Source organism: Apis mellifera, linkage group LG10 (genome assembly GCF_003254395.2).
Source record: "Apis mellifera strain DH4 linkage group LG10, Amel_HAv3.1, whole genome shotgun sequence".
Lineage (NCBI taxonomy): Eukaryota > Metazoa > Arthropoda > Insecta > Hymenoptera > Apidae > Apis > Apis mellifera.
In genome coordinates, this window is record NC_037647.1 from 5,959,549 (window position 1) to 5,984,917 (window position 25,369).

The 25,369-nt window shown below is 22.0% G+C and overlaps 5 protein-coding genes and 1 long non-coding RNA gene across 11 annotated transcripts; 2 read left to right on the forward strand and 4 right to left on the reverse strand.

Annotated features, from left to right (window-relative positions):
* Positions 1–252: 252 nt before the first annotated feature.
* Positions 253–8,662, reverse strand: LOC411691 (phosphotriesterase-related protein). 2 transcript variants are annotated; one of them, XM_026443124.1, is made up of 8 exons: positions 8,382–8,662; positions 8,064–8,226; positions 7,691–7,881; positions 7,272–7,424; positions 6,877–7,041; positions 6,124–6,344; positions 1,220–1,252; positions 253–348 (listed from the first exon to the last, which is right to left on the reverse strand). In XM_026443124.1, exons 1-8 carry the CDS (start codon positions 8,410–8,412, stop codon positions 316–318), a joined length of 990 nt encoding a protein of 329 aa, XP_026298909.1. In that variant the 5' UTR covers positions 8,413–8,662; the 3' UTR covers positions 253–315. The 2 variants fall into 2 exon arrangements, with proteins under 2 accessions (XP_026298909.1, XP_395159.2); XM_395159.5 differs by lacking the exons at positions 253–348; positions 1,220–1,252 and adding an exon at positions 5,738–6,005 and having other exon boundaries at positions 8,382–8,412.
* On the reverse strand, positions 2,047–4,491 carry LOC107965094. Its single transcript, XR_001704586.2, has 2 exons — positions 4,155–4,491; positions 2,047–2,595 (listed from the first exon to the last, which is right to left on the reverse strand). It is a non-coding gene; the product is annotated as an uncharacterized LOC107965094 (long non-coding RNA).
* LOC725577 lies at positions 3,961–25,338 on the forward strand. Of its 3 annotated transcripts, XM_016914534.2 has the most exons (6): positions 4,163–4,250; positions 23,555–23,642; positions 23,840–24,004; positions 24,246–24,460; positions 24,536–24,790; positions 25,054–25,338. In XM_016914534.2, the coding sequence occupies exons 3-6, from the start codon at positions 23,867–23,869 to the stop codon at positions 25,310–25,312; spliced, it is 867 nt and encodes a 288-aa protein (XP_016770023.1). In that variant the 5' UTR covers positions 4,163–4,250; positions 23,555–23,642; positions 23,840–23,866; the 3' UTR covers positions 25,313–25,338. The 3 variants fall into 3 exon arrangements, with proteins under 3 accessions (XP_006562931.1, XP_016770023.1, XP_006562930.1); XM_006562868.3 differs by lacking the exon at positions 23,555–23,642 and having other exon boundaries at positions 3,961–4,250; XM_006562867.2 differs by lacking the exons at positions 4,163–4,250; positions 23,555–23,642 and adding an exon at positions 22,877–22,918.
* LOC409522 (cell division cycle protein 27 homolog) lies at positions 10,096–16,035 on the reverse strand. Of its 2 annotated transcripts, none has more exons than XM_026443122.1 (14): positions 15,859–16,035; positions 15,259–15,334; positions 15,013–15,160; positions 14,563–14,946; positions 14,159–14,480; positions 13,884–14,072; positions 13,548–13,794; positions 13,275–13,455; positions 12,970–13,195; positions 12,735–12,862; positions 12,274–12,595; positions 12,047–12,194; positions 10,797–11,907; positions 10,096–10,414 (listed from the first exon to the last, which is right to left on the reverse strand). In XM_026443122.1, the coding sequence occupies exons 1-13, from the start codon at positions 15,880–15,882 to the stop codon at positions 11,780–11,782; spliced, it is 2,523 nt and encodes an 840-aa protein (XP_026298907.1). In that variant the 5' UTR covers positions 15,883–16,035; the 3' UTR covers positions 10,096–10,414; positions 10,797–11,779. The 2 variants fall into 2 exon arrangements, with proteins under 2 accessions (XP_026298907.1, XP_026298906.1); XM_026443121.1 differs by having other exon boundaries at positions 10,606–11,907.
* LOC551589 (beta-1,3-galactosyltransferase brn) lies at positions 18,259–19,917 on the forward strand. The gene is made up of 2 exons (XM_026443123.1): positions 18,259–18,313; positions 18,392–19,917. The coding sequence occupies exon 2, from the start codon at positions 18,433–18,435 to the stop codon at positions 19,807–19,809; it is 1,377 nt and encodes a 458-aa protein (XP_026298908.1). The 5' UTR covers positions 18,259–18,313; positions 18,392–18,432; the 3' UTR covers positions 19,810–19,917.
* Positions 20,684–22,509, reverse strand: LOC725536 (Sjoegren syndrome nuclear autoantigen 1 homolog). 2 transcript variants are annotated; one of them, XM_006562866.3, is made up of 3 exons: positions 22,276–22,509; positions 21,044–21,243; positions 20,684–20,928 (listed from the first exon to the last, which is right to left on the reverse strand). In XM_006562866.3, exons 1-3 carry the CDS (start codon positions 22,307–22,309, stop codon positions 20,824–20,826), a joined length of 339 nt encoding a protein of 112 aa, XP_006562929.1. In that variant the 5' UTR covers positions 22,310–22,509; the 3' UTR covers positions 20,684–20,823. The 2 variants fall into 2 exon arrangements, with proteins under 2 accessions (XP_006562929.1, XP_001121369.1); XM_001121369.5 differs by lacking the exon at positions 22,276–22,509 and adding an exon at positions 21,444–21,671 and having other exon boundaries at positions 20,687–20,928.
* Positions 25,339–25,369: the final 31 nt, after the last annotated feature.

A 25,369-nucleotide genomic window follows, 5' to 3' on the forward strand; every position in this document is an offset into this window, starting at 1 on the left:
TAAAATAAAGAATAAAAAAAGAACTATTAAGAAATTATATAATACAATCCTATTATTGGATTATATATGGATTATATATTTAAGGAACACCTTTGAAGAGCTAAAATAAATACGAAAAATGTTGATTTATTTATTAGAGATATTAGTAATATAAAATGGATGAAAATATTAGATATTAAATATTTTAATCCTATATTTATGATATATTTCAACGATTCTATTGTAACATGCAGAATAAACAAAGACAGTACCACAATTGTAAATTTATTTTAGTAAGAGGGTCCCAGTCGAGCGTTTTTATTGCGAAATCGGCTCCTATGGTAATCTTGTAATTCGACGTAAACTTTCCTGCAAGAAGAGAAAAAAATTGATCAGATTCAATAAAATTACTGAGAAGATTTAGCAGAATGTCAGTTGTTTTCACATTATGGATAATATAATTGAATTGTGTTATTATTTGATAATTCAATCACTTGTAATATGACCGGTTAAAAACAAATGCAAAAAAGATGAAAAGATTCTTTTTATGCCTCTTAAAATCCATAAATACTTCAATAACAATCTCAAACATTTATTTATAGAGTCGGAGAAGAAGCAAATAATAAGTATCGTTAACCCTCGTTATATTATCGAATGTGTATAATTGTTCTTTTGTATTTCTTTTGTGTTTAATTAAAGCAACAATTAACAAATTAGGTCAAGAGTAAAAATGAAAAAGGTTATCGATTGAAGAGTATTACAGATGTAGCAGCTTTCATGTAAGTAATATTAATTATTTATGCTGCTGCTGCTTACATAAATGAATAAAAAATTAGGGATCATCTGGCTTAAATTGAGAAAACATAATTCTCAAAATATAACATTTTATTCTTCAATGAAATTTTACACGATGGCATTATAATGTTTAAAATTGTAGCTTTTTCTTTTCTTTTTTTTAAATATGTATTCTTCAAAATATTTCGAGAGAAGAACAAATGATAAAGTAAAATTACATTATTATGAAGATTACGAATAATACATAAAAGCTACGTGAAGCGTAGAACAATTGTTAATTTTTTAATATATTGCAAGAATAAAAAATTAATTATCTCATCTTTACACTCGTAATTATTAAGATATCTCGCAACGTAATCTCGTCTTTAATACGATGTTTTGAACGAAATATCTCTTATTTATCACTTTTTCTACAAGTATAATACGTTACATATAATTTTCTTACCTTCTGTGTATCTCCTAACCAATGCTGTTTTTCCTGAAACAATAACAATAAAAAAATTATTATTCTTTATTATATTTCAAATAACAATAAACGTATAACATAAAAATTATATTATTATTTACAATAATAAAATAATCAATTTTCAAAATCCATTAATCATGCGTCTTATTACGTTATTATACATCAATTAAAAATATACTAATTAAGTATTAGGTCTGCCTTTGCATTATTTGATAAAAAAAAGTCTTGTTCTATCTCTCTTCACCTTATATTAAATAAAAATATTTATAACTTCATTAATAAATCTCGATCAACATTTTTTTTATTTTACCAATTCTTATATTCATTTTATATGTTTTTAAAATCAACTCACTCAAATCATCATTCACTAGAACGGATTCCTATATATTTCGATATTTTTTTATGAATGAACAAGCGATAATTTCCAAATATTTACTTCCCATCTTTCATCATTATCATAATAATAAAAAAAAAAAAATGACTCGTGTCTACATGTATAAATCTACACCAAGAGTAAATTGCGCAATGGATACACCGACTTCTCTTACAATCTTATTCAAAGAAACTTTCTTCAAAACGTCTCGATCGAACGTCTAACAATATAAGAATCGTCCCCAACACACGATATATCATTAACAATCACAATAACAAGCGTTCGAGCGAATCAATTGGCAATAATAATTTCCACACAATGACAATAAAGCACGACGATCAAACAAACACTTTGACACTTTGAAAAACCCGGGTGAATATAATCCTATCCTAACTGTTCACTCAATACTTGTATTTGAATATAATGATACTAACGAGTCGAAAACCGTGTTCCCCCGGCAGATTTTTCAAATATTTTTAAAACGGCCTGGACGCACCGACTCCATAATCACCGATTACGAGGAACTTGAACAGCAACTCCTTGTGACCGAACTTGGACAACAGGACGTCCGAGTCCCTTCTCGGTTTTCTCGAGCTCATTTCCTTCCTTCCTCCTCGTCCTCAATATTCCGCGCGATTTCCACGGAAGCAAGCACACCGAAGCTCTCGTGCCCCTTCTGTCAATGATAATTAAGTTCGACTGACAAACGAAGAATGGCGAGATGCTCGACCCTCAGGGGTCGTCATCATACAGCGTCTTTCCCCCCTCCCCTTTCCATGGATTATCGAGTCTTCGAACTCGTTATCATCTTCTCCTGTACTGTACTGTGGTAAACACTTGGTTCTTCCATGTTATGTATTGCTTGGTCCTCTCTCTTTTTTTTTTTTATTCATATTTTTTAAGATGATTATTGAAAATTTGGTATTCGTCTTTTTCTATTTATTCATGTTCAATTGTTTAAGGATTGTTTGTAAGTGTATTTCTGTATAAGAGAATATGTATATTTATTGAAATTTCTTTTTTGGTATGCTTGTCAAAATATTTGCAATTAATAAATTAAAATTGGATATTGTGTATATATATATATATATATATTTATTGTGAATATTGTTTCGTGAATTGATATCGTGTATGTCAATATATTTTTTTGACAAGATTCGCATGGTTTTGAGAACATAGTGACGCATATATAAAAGAAGAGCTTTTCCTTTTTTATGACTCATCATAATGCAATATTTATTCAAAGATTGAAAGAAAGCATTTAGTGAAGGAAATGAATAATGGATTTATGGATGCGCCAAGAAAAAGGGAATTCAAAAGAAGTGAGTGAAAAATTTGAGAAATATATTGATTTTTGAAATATCTTTGATCTTAATGTCGAGAGTTTTTTTTTTTCAAATTTGAAACGATCAAAGAAATTAGATGAGAAAGTTCAATCTTGAATTTATTTAATAAAACAAATCCTCATTGGCTATTTCAAATAATATAATATTATATCCTTTATAATTAAAATATTCTGTTCCATTTATAGAAATTTCTAATGTTATTTATATTTTTCTTCACCTATCGTTTTTATACATTTAAAAAATCCACTTTTTATAAATATCCTTAATCATTAATTTGCGCCTTAAGCATCAAAATATACTCGATAATACAAAATATATTTATTTGAAGGAATTTGAAAAAGACAAATATGAAATTCAAAAAATATTGGTGAATTTGTTATCGAGCAATTTTTATGGTAAAATCGATTATAAAATATTTTTGAACATTATTAGTGAACAATGTTTTGCGAACATGTTTTCCAATGAGTATTCACCTTAAGTTTGTCGTACATGTCGCGTATCAATATCGATACGATATCAGTATATCAGCACCTATCCACGTATATATCCCGTAGACTGAAGTAAGTACGTATCAGAATTTTAAAACGAAAAAATGTTCATGGTAGTCAATGAAAGTTTCAACGTTATTTGATTAAAAAAAAATAAAAAAGAAAAAAAAAATAAGAGTGAATCCGTGCGTTAATATGTACAAAAAATTATCTCAGGATGAACAAAAGAGTCTATTGATATTTTTATGTCGAATCATTGTAATACACGATAAATTCACATTTTTATTGACTACTTTCTTTCTTTTATCTTATTCAACGTTTAAAAATATAATTGAAAAGAATTGTTGTTCGACAGAACTGAAGATTTTAGAATTTTTAAAAATAATATAAAAGTTTTGAATAGGTAATAAATATATAATGAATGTGTTCTATAAAAAAATCAGGAATATTACAGCAATTAATATTTTTTGAAGATATTGAAAACGATAGATATATATTTTATATGAAAGTATATATAGAATATAAAAATGATAAATAAAAGAACAATTTTAATAATAAGAGGGTTGCTTGATTACGTGATTCCGAAGTTAATCAGTTATAAAACATGAAAATAGTGACGTATACAATAATCGTATAAAAATAACTATTACAAACTCTATTAATTCTTGATTATTCAGCATGTGAAAGACAATAGTGCAATACTTTACCAGTGAATAATTTTGTTGCCACCATAAGAATAGATTACGCATCATTTCATCGCCATAATAATCATCGAAATATTATCGAGGAGTGTTCTGTCACAGGTAAGCTTATGTATTTATATTTAAACTACAATCTAATAATACGAACGTGTCAATCTTGATTCGATGTAATTTATATCTTACACTGTTAAATGCAGTGTTTAATCTGCTTTTCGTACGCAAGTGTGTCTAAAGATATCAGAGAGAAAGATATCGTGATATCGATTACGAATCATCTATTGCACGTGTTATTATTATCATATGATAAAAAGTCATGAATAATTAATATCTAATTCCCTTATTAAAAAATGGAATTATTGGAATTAAAACATATTTTTTATCACAGAAAATAATATTAATTTAAATTTTTCTTTTAAACGCAAACATTTCTTATTTTTATTTTTTTTTTTTACTTTTAATTGCAATCTTGTTGCAAAATTGAATGAAATAATGAATGAATAGCGATATACATATATTTATTTTCTATATAGAAAATATAATTGATAAAAATATCTGTTAATTTCAGTAATTTGTTACAAAATTTATAAATTTCTGAGAATATCCACACTTTAGAATATAAATATATTGAAGACATATGCCTTGAGCGTATAGAAAGTATAGATAAAGAGAGTAAACAGTAAGAAAAGGACAGAGATAGAATAAAAATTCAGCAATCAGCGCCATCTTCAGAGTGCCGCAAATGAAACACAAAAAAAAGGACAGAAAATAGTGAGAGAAAGATAGAAATAAGTAAAAAGATACTGCCAGCGTCATCTGTGAAATATCAAGATCTTTCATATTATATTTCTAAAATTTTTCAAAAGATGGCGCTCATCTTTAATTCTTACTCTATTTTATCTTTGAAAGATGTTTTAAACGTTCTCAAGAGATGGTGCTAGCGATCAATTCTTATTTATCTCTATCTTTCTCTTATTATTTTCTGTCCTTTCTTTATATGTTTCATTTGCGGCACTCTAGAGATGGCGCTGATTTCCGAATTTTTATTCTATCTCTGTCCTTCTCCCATTATTTACTCTCTTTGTCTATTGCGCTCTATATATCTCTATATATAGAGATCATACATACATTTTACATATAAATTAGTTTTTTTATCTATGTAAACATTTTATATATGTACACTTTTATAAATTATTATATATTTATAAATATTTCTTTACAATTTTTTTTTGCAATTTCTGAAAATAATATAATATTTTAAAAAGATATAAGAAAGATAAATATGATAGTATTTTTTATTTTTCATAATTTATATTAAATAAAATGATAAAAAATTAATTTTTAACAATCCTTATCAATATACATAATAATTAATTCAAAAAAAAATCAGTAAAATAAAATAGATAAATCTATTAATTTTTATTAAAATTAAATAAAAAATTAAAAAAACTATTTCTGAAAATATCACAATTTAAAAAACATTTTTTTGAACAAAAGTTAAGGCATGGAAATTGAAAATTTCAATTTGTATTAATTTAAAAAATTATTGCGTATTGTATAAGAGTTAGTGTATTATAGCAAAAATCAATAAATTTATTATAAACATTTATAGATATAAAATTTATTTGCTGTATTTTGTAATTTTTTATGAATACAAATATATTTTTTTTTGCCCTTAACTTAGTATAAAAATTAATTTTATTTTATGATATATTTCATTAAAAATAATTAAGATGTCAACCAAGTTTTTGGATTATGAATAGTTAACATGTCGATTTCTTCAAGAATAAAACCTTTCAGCATCATTTTTGGTACAACATTATTTAAAATATGAGAAAATCCATGTCCACCAAATTTTATCTTTTTTTTTTATAAAAAAAAATTGATAAAATTAATTTAAACAATATAATTACTTATTTCTAAGTTATTATAATAACATATTAATAATTAATATAATATGTATATAGATAGTACGTACCAATTTGTGCTTCGTATGAATGTCATGACTTAAAAGCACGCGATCCAATTTTTTATTATCTCGAAAATATTTAACACGTTCAATCCGTTGTGCGTCAGACATCATATCAATTGATGGATTTAATTGATAAAAAGAACATTCGGTTCCAAACAGATCGAATTGGCAGTAACATTTCACATCATCAGAAAACTCCAAAAGTTCTTCTAGACCGAGTATAGTTCCTATTTCAAATATGTAAATGAAAATAAAATAATTAAATGCTCAAACAAATTAATAAAAATGAAGTTAATAATATATGCGATGTGTATATTATATAAGATATAAGATAAAGATCAGATACTCAAATAAAAATAAAGTAGGACATGCTATCAAAAAGTAAATATATTAAATTAAATTATAAATTCTTTCCATAAATTCTATCAATATTTTTTTATGAAAAAGAGATATTTTATATAAAATTGATAAAAAAAAGTTATAAGTTTATCAATGACCAGCAATATCGAAATTGATAAAAGAATTTACATAAATCAGTATTCGTAAAATTTTTAATATTTTCAATATTATAGTAAAAAATTAAAATACTAAATACATAAAACACTTTAACAATTCTATTTTTAATGAAATATGTTATAAATATAAAATTAATAAAAAAACTAGTTCAATAGATAAGACATTTAAAAATCGATTGTTAGTACAGGAAAATAACAATCAATTTTTTTTTTTTTTTTAATAATAGTAGATTAAACGACTTACGGTCGAGATGAGAGAGAATAGCTTTTCTCGCGTTTCCACCAGCTTCTTGATAGATTCTCATTATCTCAGAAGGTGCTGCAGAATCTCTTCCAGGATGGAAACTGACGGGACATTTTAATTGCTGTTGAACTTCCGCAGTTGCTTGAATAGCCCGTTTTTCGAAAGCTATTTAAATAATTGATAAATATGATTAATTTAAATATGCTCAAGATTATTAATGAATAAAAATATTAAATTGAAAAAATATATTTTGCAACGATTAGTTAACTTCTTCTCATTCTTTGGATTAAATATCTTAAAATATTAGAAGATTGTAAATGATAATATAAAATCAATTATTTTATAAAAATAGATTAAAAATTTATTAAATTATATATTTAACATAAATTACATACCCGTGATTGGCCAAGTGCTTCCAACTTCTCCAATAAATCCCGCCTTTACATCAGGAGATTCTTCACAACCAATAGTCATTTCTTTTAAAATTACATCATACATTTCTTCTTTTGATAAATTTTCATTAGTTTGAGTCGCACTAACATAATAACCTTTTATTTATTCACAAATGAAAAAAAAAAAGAACAAATTAAAAATGAAAAGAGTGCAATATAAAAAAGTCGATTCAGAAAATATTTGGTCTTAAAAAATAATTTATAATTAAAAAAAAATTATGTAATTTCAAAGAAGTTATTTTCATCGGAATTTTGCACATTTATGCAAAATTCTAAATAAATATCTTCTAAATAAATCTAATTTAAATGTAATTTTCTGAATAGACATAATATTCTCACATTACAATTACAAAAATTTTTACCGGTCCCAGCAATGACATTAATTCCAGTGGCTTCACTAACTTTTTTCATGAATGGAATGTTGCGTTTTAAGCCATAATTACTATTTTCCACAATAGTACCACCACCAAATTTTTTATATAATTTTACATCCTCCAAAACAGCATCTTCCGTATATTGATCGTTATATATTAAATTATAAGAACTACTATAACTGTAAGACAAAATTGAAATGGTTTTATTCAATATAATTTCTATCTAAGAATTTTTCATGTTTTTAAATAATTTGGAAATAAAAGGGTTAATAATAAAGAGTTTAATAAAAGGTTTATAATTTATACATAATTTATAAATAAGAAAAATAAAAAAAACCAGAATTTTATTTGTTATACTTACGGATATTGTTTTAGAATTCCAACAGTTTGAAGTTCGATCTTCTTATCATCGAAAAATTGTTTCAAATGAGATGGAGGTTGAACGTAGAACTCAATGAAGGACATGGATAAATGTTCGTGCGTAAGAATTCTTCCAAGTTGATTTGCATTTTTCTTTCCAAAAACTTGAAAAGAATTACAATTTTATGGAAATTTTAATTTTTATCAAACATTAATTTATATATAATAATAATAATAATAATTTATATATAATAAATTTATACGTATTTTAATAAAAAAAATATTTATAATATCAATTTGTAAATAAATATATACTCACCAGTTTCTACATAATCAGTTGCATGCTCCATAATTCAGAATCGAATGTACAAAAATATTTTAAATTCATAAAAATTGTCAAAAAACAATTGTTAAATTTTTAAAAATTAATGAACACATAAAAATATATAAAAAAATAAATAATAAAATTCTAAACAAATTAAATGATCATTAAAACACAAACAATATAATTTTTCGTTATAAAATTACGAAGACATATATATAAATCCCAGCTTCATTACATACTGATGTTTTGTAGCTTGATATGCAAGTTATATAATAAAACTAAGAGCATTGACATAGATAACGAATATAAAATTTTTCATTAAAAATCTTTCTTATTTTGCCATAACTTTTCTATTGTAAAAGACAAATAAATTGTGAATAAATTGTCAATAACATTTATCACATCTATCAAATTTTTAATTTGTTTAGAATTTTCTTTGATATAAGAAAATAAATTATTATTATATAATTATATTTTATTAATTAATATATATTTTTCTAGAACTTCATTAACAATTATTTTTATTGTAATTATATAGTTTTCTTCCTATTAAATGTTGACTCGTTAATTGTTAATAATTTTTATCAATTTTATAAGTTATCATCTTTTACTAAGTTATTAAATAATAATATTAGATAATAATATAAAAAAAATTAATTTGGAAAGATTTAATTATACTAATTATATTATATATAACTAATTTGAATTGAATTAACATATTTTATTTATAGATCATTTCATAATACAATTTTTCAATTATAGCATATTTAAAAAAAAATTTTTTATTTTATTAAAAGTACTGAAAAAGTAAAGTTTATTCAACTACTTTAATTGCCATTTTTTCAATTATTTTTTATTTCTATTTTAAAAATTTTTTTTATCATAATAAAATCGAAAAATTATCGAAATTTCTCTTCTATATTATGATTTATACTTATGGCATATTAGACAGTCACGGATAAATCAAAAAAAGAAATTTCGATTATTTGTTCATATAATCGTGTTATTTTTGTTTTATCCAATGTGAAAAAAAAACATGAAAAGATAATAAACGAATAAATAAATAAAATTATACGAAGAAAACAAAAAAAATATTAGCACAATAAAAATCGAAATCAAAAAGCGTATCTCAATTCAAAAGTTCAGAAAGTAATCAAATAATTTTCTTCATAGAATTTGTCAGCTTCATTGTAAAAATTAGATGATTTTCTCTTTGGTTAATTTAATATAAAATAATTTTAAAATATATAATTAAAAATAAAATAATTTTGTTAATTATCTGAATGTAATTTTTATATTTTATATACAAAAACTATATTTTAAATACAAAGAGAAAGAATTTAGATAAAAATAGTAACAAATCTTATTTCTTTGTATATTAATTTATAATACTTTAAAGTTGTAAGTTTTTAAATTGATACAGAAATTATAAATATAAAAAAAATAAAAACATAATACAGATTTTTTTCTAGCTTACTGAATATACATAAATAATCTGCAAGATTTAAAAATTGGGATACGCTTAAATTCAAAAATTAAGAGGGACAAAATGTCATATCACACATATATGTATGCTTACATATATTATATATATATATATATATATATATATATATATATATATATATATATATATATATACATATATATATATATATATATACAGATTTCAGTCAGCAATTCATCTATTCTTTTCATTATTTGTCTATCTCTTTCTCTCTTTTCCTCTTTCTTCTCTATCAATATTTTTTTTCTTTGTATCTATACAATATAAAATGCTATCATTTTTTCGTGTAATTATTCATGCAGCACATATGCATAAATCATTTTCGTTATTAAAATTGCATACTTTTAGATAGAATTTGGTAACACAACAACACCTCATTAACGCGTTTGATACACGGCACATGTATTTTCTTATGAACATGAACACCAGATACCGTCGTGGAACGTATCATATCGCGATAAAAAGATTCTTCTCGCATACGCTTAAATAATCTGGTTGTTAAACAAGGCCTCCAGAAAGTCTATAACATAAATTTATAATAAATTATCTAATTTGAAATAAAATAATTTTATATAAACAAAAACATTAATTATGTGTTTCTAATATTAATCTTCATATTAAAGTATAAATATAAGATAAAAATATTCAATAAAAATAGCAAAAAGTTTTATTAGAAAAGAGAAATAAATTATATGTATATTTAAGATATACCAGAAAGTGATCATAATATATCAACTATACAGAAAAAAATTTATGATCAGAATGTATACTTTATTCAAAACAATAATAAAATATTTATCAATAAAGATATGGCATAGACTTTCAGGACTTTTAATAAATACTCGCAAGTACAAATAGATTTTGACTCGCTTACGATCATCAAAATAATTTAGATCTATTACCCGATGACATGTATGAAACTATCTATTCTTTATCAAAGTTTTCTTTATCAGTTTCAAGAAGATCCATCGATGATTATTTCACGACGAGAATTGCACAATCGTCCAATGGCCACTAAAATGGCCAAAAATATTTTTTTATTGTTTTTTTTGTGATCACTAAATTGGCAATAGTAATTATATGAATAGTAGTATTGGTAGCACTAATGGTGATAATAATATTGATAATATTATAATAATTTACATTTATACTTCTTCAGTTAATTAATTATATTTCCTATCTATTTACGTTTTTCTATTACGACATGCTTACATTCGCCCATATATGCGCGCATACACACATACACACGATACAGTCTATATTCAACCGTAGATCCTTGACGAAAGTGATTAAACATTCGAACATATATATGTGTATATATATATATATATATATATATATATATATACACACATGTATATATATAAAAGTAAAACAAGCAATCGTAAAAAATATACAGTGGAACGCGTAATGTACAAAATCGATGAAATAGATATTGTTGATTCTCTCCCTTACATACACACATACACACACACACACACACACATATACTCTCTTTTACTCATTCATTCACTCACTCACTTATTCTTTCCTCCATGCATTCTCTTTCTCTCTCATTCGTACATTTTTCTCTCTTAGAGAATATCAATCATTTAAATACCTTTTTTCAGAGATGGAAAAAATAAACCAGTATGCTCCAAAGAATGGTTTTTACCTTATTTTTTAGCTTCTTAAAAAGATGCAACACTATCAAGAAGTGAACTAAGAAAAAAATATAAATATTAAAAGTCTAATAATAAAGCACTGTTCAGACGAAATACACGCAATATGAATTCACAATGAGCTAAATTAGTTGAAAAATTGATCGGATCGATCAACACAAAAGATAAATAATGACGCGCAATAATGTTCATTTTATAGCAATCTTGCACACAATAGGATATCTTCATAAACTATCGTCGCTGTCATCGGCATGAGCTTCAACTGAGACATTTGCAGCGAGTCCTGCGGCATTTGCTTCTCTATTACTTTCAATCTCTTGTTCCATTGAATTATTTTGCATCTGTTGCTCGTCTATATATATATAGGCATAATATGATAATAATATTAAAAATATTAATAAGTTTTTTTATAATAAAATTTCATTTATATAAAAATTTTTTTATTGTGTTTTTTATTATTTGCACAATGTATTATCAATATGATTATTTACCTGATTGAGTTGCTGGAGATTCTTCTTCTCCTTGACCTGGACCTAATATAGCTTCTTTAATTTGACTGTTGACTCCCTTTGGATCTAAATCTGTTGCCCAACTAAAGTACATTAGTGCAAGGTCGGTATTTCCCAATTTCTTATGTACCTGTATAAAAAAACAAAAATAAAAAAAGAAAATACAAAATGTGACATATAATATAATATACAAAAATCATAATGCTTACTTTTCCTATTGAATAATAGACTAGAGATTCTTTGGGTACAATATTTTTTAATTCTTCAAATTCTCTAAGTGCTTCCATATGGCGACCAATTGAAAAATTAATACTTGCACGGTGAAATTTACACAATGTATTATCGGGATCATTTGAAATTGCAGTATTTAGAGTTTTTAAAGCTTCGTCAGTTTTTTTTAATGCATGTTGCACAACTCCGATGTGACACATTATTGCCGAATTCTGTGGATTAATTTGTAAAGCACGTTGAAAATGCAATTCTGCTAGACTATATTGTTCTTGTTTAGAAAATATTGTTCCTAAACCGAACCTGTAAAACAAGGAAAATTTTTTTTAATAAAACAATAAAATTATTTTTAAAATTAATCTTATACAATCATATATATATATATATATATATATATATATATATATATATATATATTCATGTATAATTTAATAAAATTTACCATGCATTATAATGCCTAGGATCAAGTCTGATAGCATTACGAAATGCAGTAATTGCCTTATCCAGTTCTTCTGTTAAAACATATTCATGACCAAGTAGTGTATAAGCATATGGAAAATTGGGATCTACCTATATTTGAAAAACAAAATTTTATTTCAAGTATAAATTTATTATTATATGAAACATATAAGATAAAAATTAATATCTATATTAAAATATAAAAAAAAAAAACATACTTGAATTGCTCTTTGAAAGAATTTAATTGCTGTTTCATGTTCTGTTTGTGCAGAAAATAAATTTCCAGTAGCACACCAAGCAGCTGGAGAATTACGATCTTCAGAGACAAGTTCTTGTGCAAGAGTAGACAATTGTACTTCAGCATGCAAATGCCATAAAACTGTGCTATAAATTTCCATAAGCTCAGTTCTTTGAGGTTCCAATTGTCTCACTTCAGCAAAATAACTATTAACAAATATTAAATTAAAATCTCTTATCTTCTATTTAATTTAATTTCTAATTTTATAGTTTTAATAAAACTAACCTAGCAGCTTTCTTATAATCTATCATTTCAAAATGTGCACGAGCTAACATAGATAATACCCATCCTGTATTATAATGTTGTGCTGGAAGAACGCTTAATATTTCAACAGCTTGAGTACAATTAAATTGACTTAAATGTTGATATGCCAATCCTAATTCTTGTAATAATGACATTAAACCCTCTGAAAGAATACATATATATTATATACATTATATATAAAAATTACATTTATAAAAAAAATTTTTCTAAAACAAAATTATATTAAAAACATACCAGCACATTGTTTTTGAAGTGTTACTGCACAGATATTAGTACTACCTTGATTATTTAATGTATTTACGCTAGATACAGCTTTTTCTGATGTAATTGTTTCAGTTTTTTCTTTTTCATTTCGATTTCTTTCATTTAACTCATTAAAATTAGCTTTATTTAAATTAGTTTTTGAAAGTCTAGCTTTTGTTTTACGAGATGGAGACTTTGGAGTAGCAAATTTATTTCTATTTGGAGATTTATTATTTTCCTAATAAAAAAAAAAAAGATTACTTTTAAATGCATTTATAATATAATATAAATTAAAAATGAAAAATTAAATAAAATAAAGAAATCTACCTTGACTGAATAGCTATGACTGAAGAGTCTTGATGAACGTCTAACATTGGTTCCTTGTAATGTTGGTGCTGCTGGTGTTGGAGTAGTAGGTGTAACTGTTACTATATTTGCGCTATTACTCGTATTTCCTGATTGTGAAAATACTGGTTTTCCTTGTTGTAAAGGAGTTTCTTTTCTTGACATTAATTGCTATAAATTAAAATATTTTATATATAATTTAATATATTATATGATATGCTTTTAAAAATTTAACAATTACTACTCTTAAATCTTACCCCTACATGAGCCCTTAAACTACTAACTCGTTTTGCTAAACTTTTTTGATCATTAGCTTCTGTAAGAGTAGTATGCGAAGGTAAAACTGTTGGTTCAGGTGTATTACTTTCCAATGGTAAAATGCCAAAAGTTGGAGTAAGAGGGCTCATTGTATTATTGAACATACTACGATACCGTGGAAGCTTAGCTCTTGGTGATATTGAAGAACAATTAGTATAATGTGTAGACAAAGTTTGTGGACTTTCATCTGTAGAATATAATCGTATACCAGGTCCCACACCATTGATTATAGTTGATGCTGCTGTCATTTGTGCAGGAGTGCTATAAAATATATGTAACATATTTATATTAAATATTATATATTAAATATATCTTTACAATGCTTTAAAAATTATATACTTACATATTAGTACCATTTGTAGTAGGTGTACTATTAGAATTATTAGTAGGTACAATGAGATCAGATTCAGTTGTATAAGTAGGTGGAGGTGTACTACCATGGCACATTGCAAAATTATCTAGCTTATCTAACTGAAAAATTTTTGTAGGATCTACTACTTCACCAACATTGCATAATTCTTCAAATGAATGCCAAAGAAATGGATTTAACTTCAAAGCCAATTTATGTGCATCATTTCCTTTTGCTGTACGCATCATCTTATAATAAATCTTCGCTATAATCTGAAGTGAGAAACATGCATGTTCTCCAAACTGAGTTGCTATTTCTTCTAAATTTTTTAACTGCTTATAATATCCTCCAATTATTGCTGCTTCTGCTTCTGCATATCTGAGATTAAAATATAAAATTATATAATTACATCAAAATGGTAAAATGAATCAATTTTATACTTACTTCTCTAAGTCATAACAACATTTAGCTAAAAGAAATCTGCATTGTGCAGAATTTGGTGCTTTTTTGGAAAGTAATGCATAAGCTTGTCTAATTCGTCCTGATCGATAATAACATGTTGCCAAAAGAAATAAAGTTTCTTCTGTGTCAACTATAAAATATTTTAAATAATAATATAATATTGTGATTAAGTATAAAAATTAAATAAAAAAAAAATTAAATATTATAAGAAATAATTAAAAAATTTACCTTCTGCACACAATCTTTCCGCTAAAAATATTGCATCTGGATAAGCATAATGATTTAAACAATGCCATATGGCCGCCTGTAATTATATATGTTACAATATATTGATATAATATATATACATATTTAATTAAAATATTTAATCATATCTTGACAAACAGAAAAGTGTGTAACTCATATTTGTTATTGTTAATAATTGATATACAAAGTTACATATTAATATTCATAAAAATTAATTAACTTAAATCCAAAATATAAAAAATTCATAAATGTTCTGAAGGCTTATACTTATTTATAATCATATTCCCACTTATTTATGTTCATTTTGTAAAAGCAAACAATCCTAAAGACACAATCCTTGGAGAAAAATATATTTAATACAAAATGAATAGGAACTGTGATAACCTGATAAATATTATGACTGCACAGAATTAATAATATATTATAAAATAATATATAAAATTCAAAATCAATTATCCGTTGTATAATAAATATATGTGTAAATGATTTTAATTTCTTATGTCAGTATCAGTAAGTGTGGATACATTTGAACAGAAAATTACACGTCAGTGGCAACTTTTTCTCAAACTCTGTTAACTTTACCTGCACTGGCTCCTGTACAATCATTGTTTACACGGCAGACTCGGTCATATAAGAATAATCTCAAACGTTTCAAGGAAATTTAATGAAGAAAATCCAAAGTCGAATGACCGCTATGTATAAAAATTTCTTAGGAGTCCATCTTTGCTCCGATTCTTTTGAAGTGAATACCTGACTTCACAATAAAGGTTTACCAACATTAGAGAGATGCTAATTGCATAAAAGTTGACATATTCATACAAGAGTTATTATCTTCTTTGATAATGTAAAATAATTTTAGTTAATTAATATAAAAAAAACTGATAGTATCATAAATCAAAAATAATATTAAAATTATAAACAATATCAATAATATATAATTAATCACAAAATTGTATTTATGGTAATAAAAATTTTAAGTGAATATGAATATATATATTTAAGAATAAAAATGTAATTTCATAATTATGAAAAAGATTTAAAGCTAAAATTTAAAACTAAAATGAAATATTTATTTATATTAACTGTATAACTGAATATATATTAACTATTATATTAACTGTAACTGAAAATAAATAAAATAAAAATATATATTTTTACTTTGTTTTATTAACATAAAAATTAAATTAATTTTTAAATTATACATAATTTTTTAAATTTTATAAATACACAATTTTTTAAATGATAAATAATTAGATATAAACTAAATAATAATATTCAAATGTAAATTCCGCGATTTTTTGATTGCAAGAAAAATATAAACAAATAATTATTTGTTATTTATTAATTTAAGTTGAAAAAAATCTCATAAAATGAATCTCAGAAAATATTTGATAGAATTTTCAACAATATGAAAAAAATTTGATACAAAAGATTAATTCATCAAAGTTTATGAATTTGAAGAAATTGTTATAAAAAAAAATGAAAATGTAAAAATAAATGATTTAAATAAGATAAAATAATCTACAAATAAATATAAACGAAATTTATTAGATATTTCATTTTTGAGTTAACATAAAAATTACGATAAAAAGAATTGAAAAAATACATTTTAAAAATATAAAAAAAAATCTATAATTTATTAAACGAATATGAATTATGCAATAAAAAAAGTATCAAGTTTTTTATTGAAACGAAAATAAATTTATTTAAACAAGAAAAAATAAATTTTTTTTTAAAAAACTTTAATATGAATCATTATAATATTATAATATTATGTATCCATGACAAAATAATGCATTAATCTTATAAAAATAGTATATAATTAAAATAAATTCATGAAATTTATGAATAAAAAATACTACTTAGTAACTAGGAAGGAAAAAAAGAATACTTTTTTTGGATTTAAATAAATATATTAATGTATTAAATCATACATTATATTATAATATTATAATATTAACATGTATATTCAATTTTTTATATCAGGAAAATAATTATATTTTAATACTATTAATTAAATATAAAAAAATATTTCGTTTTATTTTAAAATTTTTTTTATTAATCGGTCATTAAAATATATGAATATAATATACATTGTATTTATAAATACATACATAATATACATTATATTGTATTTATTTTTATTTTTAATATTTATATTCATTTTCCCGCCAAATTTCATTACCAACATAAATATACATTCATTTTTTTATAAATATAAATTTTAATATAATAATGTTTCATTTCTTCAATGTGTTATATAAAATCACAAAAAAAAAAATTAAATTTTCATTATCAGTGTATATTTATATAATATAATATCATATGTTTATTTAATATATTATTTAAAATTTCTTTATTAAAGCACAAAAAAATAATAAAGTCTTCATCACTTATCATTTATTACATACATAAATATTTATGCAAATTTTTAAGATATAAATTATAAAATTATTAATATTAATATCAAAAAAAAATGTTTGTATTTATTATAAATACGTTCATTATATATTCTGATATACTTACTTTATTCTTATGTTTTTTTTTATCGACATTATATAATATAAAACAAACATAAAATTTTGAAAATTTAAATAATTTGTCATAGTTGGTAACAAATCAAAATTTGAAAAAAAAATTTACTGTTAACTGAAAAAAATATAAAATAAAATATTAATTTTAAACACATTAGAGAATATAACAATGTTATATTTCTATGTAAAAATTTATATACTAATGTTTGATAAACATTAATAAAAAATTAAATCAATGAATTTAAAGCAATATATTTATATGTGTATAAGTTACTAATTTGAGCAATAAATGAAATTGCATTTTGCAATATTTTATTTATTAGAATAATATTATAAACAAAGAATAATAAACATTTTATATAAATACATCTTTGAAATTATATATATTTTGGAAGAGAAAAATATTGATTTTATTAAAATATTAATAAATTTGTCACACTAAATATATATAAATTATATTTTAATAATTTTTTTGCAATTTATATACATAATGATGTAATTATGTAAGTACTTATTTTTATTTTCATATAAGGATGAAGATAAAAAGGATATAAAAGGATAATATAAATATTATTTTACAGATTTTTATAAAACAAAAATTATGTAAAATTATTTTATAAAGATGTATTATTTATTATGTCCTTGTTTTGAAACAGTTCTTCGTTTGATGTCAAAAATCAAATTAAAGTATGTTTGCATTTGTATTGGTCTTATTACAGTGCTTGATTTTTTTGGAGCATTCACACATTTATTTGAAATTACATATGACTCAAATTTTGTTTATCCATATGAAGGTGATATACATGAATTTGTAAATGCATTACGACATAATGAAAAACCTACTATTGAACCTATAAATGAATATAAATATAAATTTTTATTGAATAATCAACAAAAATGTGTAGATGCTGCACATAAAATTTTTCACGTTGTGTATATAGTAAAATCTGCAATAGAAAATTTTGAAAGGAGATCAGCAATTAGAAATTCCTGGGGTTTTGAGAAAAGATTTTTTGATGTACCTTCAAGAACAATTTTTATGTTAGGTATATATCCACATAATGATGAACTTCAAGCAAAGGTAAAAATTGAAGCTGCAAAATATAAAGATATCATACAAGCAGATTTTATAGAATCATATTACAATAATACATACAAAACTATGATGAGTTTTAAATGGTTAGTAAAATATTGCTCTAATTCAAAATTTTATATGTTTGTTGATGATGATATATATGTTTCTGTAAAAAATGTTTTGAGATTTATAAGAAATCCGACTAATTATCCTGATTATTTAAAAGAACCTAAAAAATTTGATGTTCATAAAAGAGAAATTAAAAGTAATGATGAAAAAAGAGAAATAAATAATATAATTACACAAAAAAATATACATATTCTTGATAAAAAGGATTTATTTGTTTATGAAAAATTAAAAAAAACAGTTTTCAGGGATCATATTATATATGGATTAAAAGATAGTTATAATAAAACTCTAAAAATTAATTATAATAAAGAAAATAATACAAAATTAAAATTTATTCAGGAAGATAATTTAAAAAATGAATTTATATTGAATAGAATAAAAAAACAAATTTTTGATTTTGAACTTCCAGAAGATATTAGATTATATGCAGGATTTGTATTTATATCTTCACCTCACCGTCATAAATCTTCTAAATGGTATGTTTCTCTTAGTGAATACCCATACCATTTATGGCCACCATATGTTACAGCTGGTGCATATATACTGTCTAAAGAAGCTCTTTTAGATATGTATTATACTAGTTTTTATACTAAGCATTTCAAATTTGATGATATTTTTTTAGGCTTAGTTGCAAAAAAAGCAAATATAGAACCTTTTCATTGTGAAGAATTTCATTTTTACAAAAAAGATTATACAAAATTTAATTATAAATATGTAATAACTTCTCATGGATATGGTAATTCAACTGAATTATTGAATGTATGGAATGAACAAAAAGCTCTTGGTAATGCTTAGATTTTCAATTGTATTCAAAATATTTTTATTAAATGTTTTAAATATGATATAATAATGAGTTAAATGTTTAAATACATAAAAAATAAGTAACAAAGTGATATTTAAAATGATAAAATGACATTTAAAGTGATATTTAAAATATTATTAAATAATGGAATCAAGATCTTATTTTATTTATTTTTATTTTCTATGATATTTATTTAATATTTGTATAATCTTTAATTAATGATTTAAAATATTATTCTTGTTATTGTTATTATTATGCATTAGTTACTATTGTAGTCATCAATAAAAATACGTTTGTGAAAATAATACTTAATATTTAATGCTACTAAATATGTATAAACTATATTATAAATTTTAAAATGAATTAATAATGAATTAATATATTAATATAAATTATATTATAAAATATTGGAAAATTAATTAAATAAACTCTAATATATATATTCTTCTATAAAATTAATTTATTATAAAATATATTTAGAAATAGCTTTGAAAATAGATATACATAGATCAGTCTTTATGTATACAATAAGTTATTATGTGATAAATAATTATGTTTTTATATAAACACCATAAAATTTATCACTAATATTTGAATAATTCAATAATTATTGCAATAATTATTTATGTAATATATAATATAAATATAAACAAATATGTAATAATATATAAAAATTATTATCTCATATATTTCATTAACAAGAAAAAATTATTTGATAAGACCATCCTTATGTGAAAAATGAAAATATAATTATAAAATTACAGATTATAAAGAAATAAAACATAGTATTATATAAATAAAAAATTTTAAAATTTTAGAAACTATATTGCAAATGTTTAAAATATTTACAATTTTATATTTATTATTATAAAATTGTTATAATAACTTCTTTTGATTATAGCTACAAACTTAATAAGATATATGTGACCTTAAATATATGATTAAAAATTTTTTTTTTTTAATTTATAAATTCAATATTTCCCATTTTAATTTTTATTTTGCATTTATTACTGACTTTGTTGTTTATCCATATTAGTTTTAAGTAATGTTTGATCTAAATTTGTAGCTTCTCTCTTGATCATATTTAATAGAAGTTGTGAACTTTCCAAAATCTGCAATTGTAATAAATTTATGTAAATTTTTATAATAATGAATTTTTGTATATATATGTATATTTATATAACAAATTATAAATCTAATTTTTCCTTAAAATGTAAAAAAATATACCTTTATATATGCTGTTTCTGTATCTGCAATAGTTCTGTCATATTCATTTCTGACAGCTATTCTTTTAGTTAAACTATCATTTAAGCGTGTTAATTTATAAGATAATTTTTCTATTTCTCTTTGCAAATAATTTTTTTCTTCTTCTTGAGATTCAATTTCTGCTTGCAATTCTGTACGTCTCAATTTCATTTCTTCTAAACCTAAATAAAATTAATAGTTAACAAAATAATATTCAAATATATAAATTTATAACCTATAAATTTATAAATACTAATAAAAATTTAATTTTATATTTAAATATATTTAAATATGTTATAAAATTATTAATAATAAATAAAAATCTTTTATAGTGATATCAATTATTAATAAATAAATTTTAGGTTATATAAATATTTCTTACACTTTACAAGTTCTTGATTATATGCTTGTAAAGCAGCACCGTGTTGGGACATTTCAAACCCTCCATGTACAAATAATAGAGTTATAATATTTTTATAATTAATAAGAAATTATTTATCTATTTAAAAAATTCGCCAATAATTTACTCCAAATCATACATCTAGTAACATATATAAATCCAAACAAAGATTTTAGTTTTGGCGCGGAGTTTATAAGACATTACTTTCAACGCATGCGCAAATAATATAATATGTAACTGATTATAATTTAAAAATCATAATTGAAATTTATTTATAAATAGTAATGATAAATTTAACATCAAAAGATCTAAAGTTATATAAAATATTATCAAATATCTAAAAATTTTGATATATTATTTATAGATATCTAATAATCTATAAAATATAAATATTTCATATAAATATTTTTTTAAATAAATAATTGATTATCATTTTATAACATTATAATCATATATATTTATGTATGCAAAAAAATTATATAAATTAATAAATATTAATTCATATTAGTTAATAATAATTATAATTTACAAAAATGATTTAATAAAATAATCATTAATAAAATAATTTAATATAATAAATCGAATATGTAAAAATTCAAATTATAATAAAAATATGCATATACAGATGCATACGTGTATATGTGCTAATTATTTAATAAATAAAATAATAAAATATTATCACCATAATATCATTTATAATAATTAATTTTTACAAAAAAAATAAAACTTAAAAAAATCATTTATTAATTGAAATATAAAATATGTTTTGTAATAATAAAAAATAATATTGAAGAAAGACAAGACGGCTTTTTACCTTGCCTTTTAAAGACGTCACGAAGTGTTTTCATTTGCAATAAATACACCTTTCGCTCAGAATCTTCACACTAATGTGAAAGCTACAGTAACGTGCACAGTTATATTTTATCTATACTTATCGAAAGTGAATAAATCAGTGATTTTTAAATTAGATCATTTAAAATCATTTCGTATATATATTTTAATACTGAAATTTTTTATTAAAGTGTTTTGTTATAATATATTAAACAATATCATTAATATCATACTATTTCTAAAATATAACTATGTACCAATATTATATTATATTTGATCAATATTTTTTAACGAAACGAAAGAATTTTCATGTAACTAAAAATTTATAATTATACAAATAATAATTATATAAAATTTAAATTTTAATTCTATACATAAAATTTTTAATCTTTAACAAGCTTGTTTGTTATGAATACTTCAGGTATGATATTTATAAAGATCACTTTTACTAAATAAATGATCTATTAAAGTACATAATTTATATAGTAATTTATATATTGCTTTTCTATATATATTTTTTAATTAAATATAATTCTTATTTTCATATATAATATGTTAAATAAATTATTGAATATTATCAATATGTGTTTAATTCTAAGATGACACGATTTATGACGCTTGCGCAGGTAAATTTTAATGTTATCCAAAATTTTCGTAATGTAAAAAAAATTGCACAATGTAATGCATTATATTTAATAAATAATATACATATTAAAATTTTGAAAAATATATATTTCTCTAATATAATAAAAATATATTTGATTTTAATTTTTTAATTTTATCTACTTAATTAAAATTATTCTTGAATCATAAAAATTTGAACATTTTGATATAAAGTTTTAAAAATATATATTAATCAACAAAAATTGTAAATCAAATAATGAAAAAATATTTAGAGTAAATAAAAATAAAAAATAAAAATTGCATTTTAAATCATTATATTATTGATTGAAAATGCATATGATCTTGTCAAATGACATCATGTTACTAAATTAGAATTTCAATACCGTAACAAATGAGTTGAAACAAACAATTAAAAAATTCTATCACAATTAAGTGATTTTAGATATTATATATTTAAAGAAAAATACTTCTATTATCATCATATTATATCATTTTTAAAAAATTCAATGTTTACATTCAATGCCATCAAATAATTATTCTAATATATTATTTTATGTACATTAATAAAAAAATGATAATATAATAATTTTGAAAAATGTTTCTAACAAATATTTTTTATCATATAATAATTTTTACAGGTAATGTTACACGTAATATCTGAATATAAAATCAAGATTTTTTGAAATTTATATTATTTTATATTTTATATTACTCATTATTTATTCAGTAAGTTTTAATTTTGCAAATTCTATTTTCTTTAATATTTAATACTTTTTATTAAGCATTGTGTAACTGCTTATCTAATACATATTCTTTAATTTTTTATATTTTTTTTTAATTAATATAATTAATTTTGTATTTATTTTTATTTATTAATAATAAAATAATATGTTAAACTATTTTTTAAGATTTTTTTTTTTTAGATAAATTGTGCAAATATAAATATCATAATGACAAATAGTTCAAGATGTTTAGGATATCATAATAATATAAATAAAGAATATTTAACAGATGGAAATGATAGTCATCATGCTCCATCAGATCATACAATATCTGAATATGTTGTATCTGCTGATCATATTACAATGGTAATATTTGCAATATATAATTTATATATTTTATTTTTTTATATTTTAATTGTAGATTTATAATTTTATTAATATATTAATTTTTAATAATATATTAATATAAATATTTTGTTATATAAAAATATAATTTTTTTAAATATATAATATGTATATGTATAAATTTCATATTATTTATTATGTATACTATAATATTAAATAGATATAATTAAATAAATAATAATTATATAATTAAATTTTATAGGTAAAATCAATGAAAAAGAATCATCCAGAAAAATATGAAAAAGAAGAAGGAAGACATTCACAAAATATACATAACAGCCGTGGTTCAATATTATCAGGATCTTCAAGACACAGTCTTCATCCTCTTAGAAAAAGTACTTCACATAGTAGCATATATGACAATGGCTCAGATATCTATGTTACAAGTGCTGCATATAGAGCAACTTCAGATATAAGGTCATAAATATGACTCATAAAGTGTGATGTTTTATATGTATATATTTATTATAAAATTTATTATTTAATCAATAGCCATATATCGCATCATAGTCTAACACCAAGTTCAAGATTAGGACATCGTGCACCTAGTCATTGTAGTTATGGTTCTACAAAATCTCATACATCCAGAAAAGATGGTATTATTATAGAAACTATGTCAACACCCAATCCTTTTTGTCCAAATACTAAAGGAATTTGCTGTCTCATGTTACTTCTTAATCTTGGTTTGATTCTTGTTACATTAGGTTTTGTTATAGTCATTCAATTTTTTCAACCATTGATAGTTTGGTAAGTATATATTCAAAAAAAAGTTTATAAGTTTATAAGTTTATATAATTTCTTTCTCTTACTATTTCTCCAATTTTGTAAAATAGTATTATAAATTTGAATATTATTTAATTATATATATATTTAATTATATTTAATTATATAATTATATTTATTATATATATATTTAATTATATTTATTATATATATTTATATTATATTTATTATATAATTAATAATATATATTATTTTTTGATATAAAAAAATGTTGGATGTTTTTTTAGGATTTTGGGAATAGTATTTCTTGTATTTGGATTCTTAACATTAATAGGAAGTCTTATATATTGTGTACATGTATTTCGAAATGCAAAACATCCACATGATATTAACCCAGAAGATTTTTATTGGACAAAATATTGGCAAGGACATGTAGGATCCACACCTGAAGTATATTATAAAGCAGAAGATAAATATCATGATGATGAATATAGTGATCGTTTAAGCAAATATTCATGTAAATATTATGATAAACAAAGATATTGAAAACAATATATATATAATAATGTAAATGTGTTTATATAATACTGTATACATAATTCA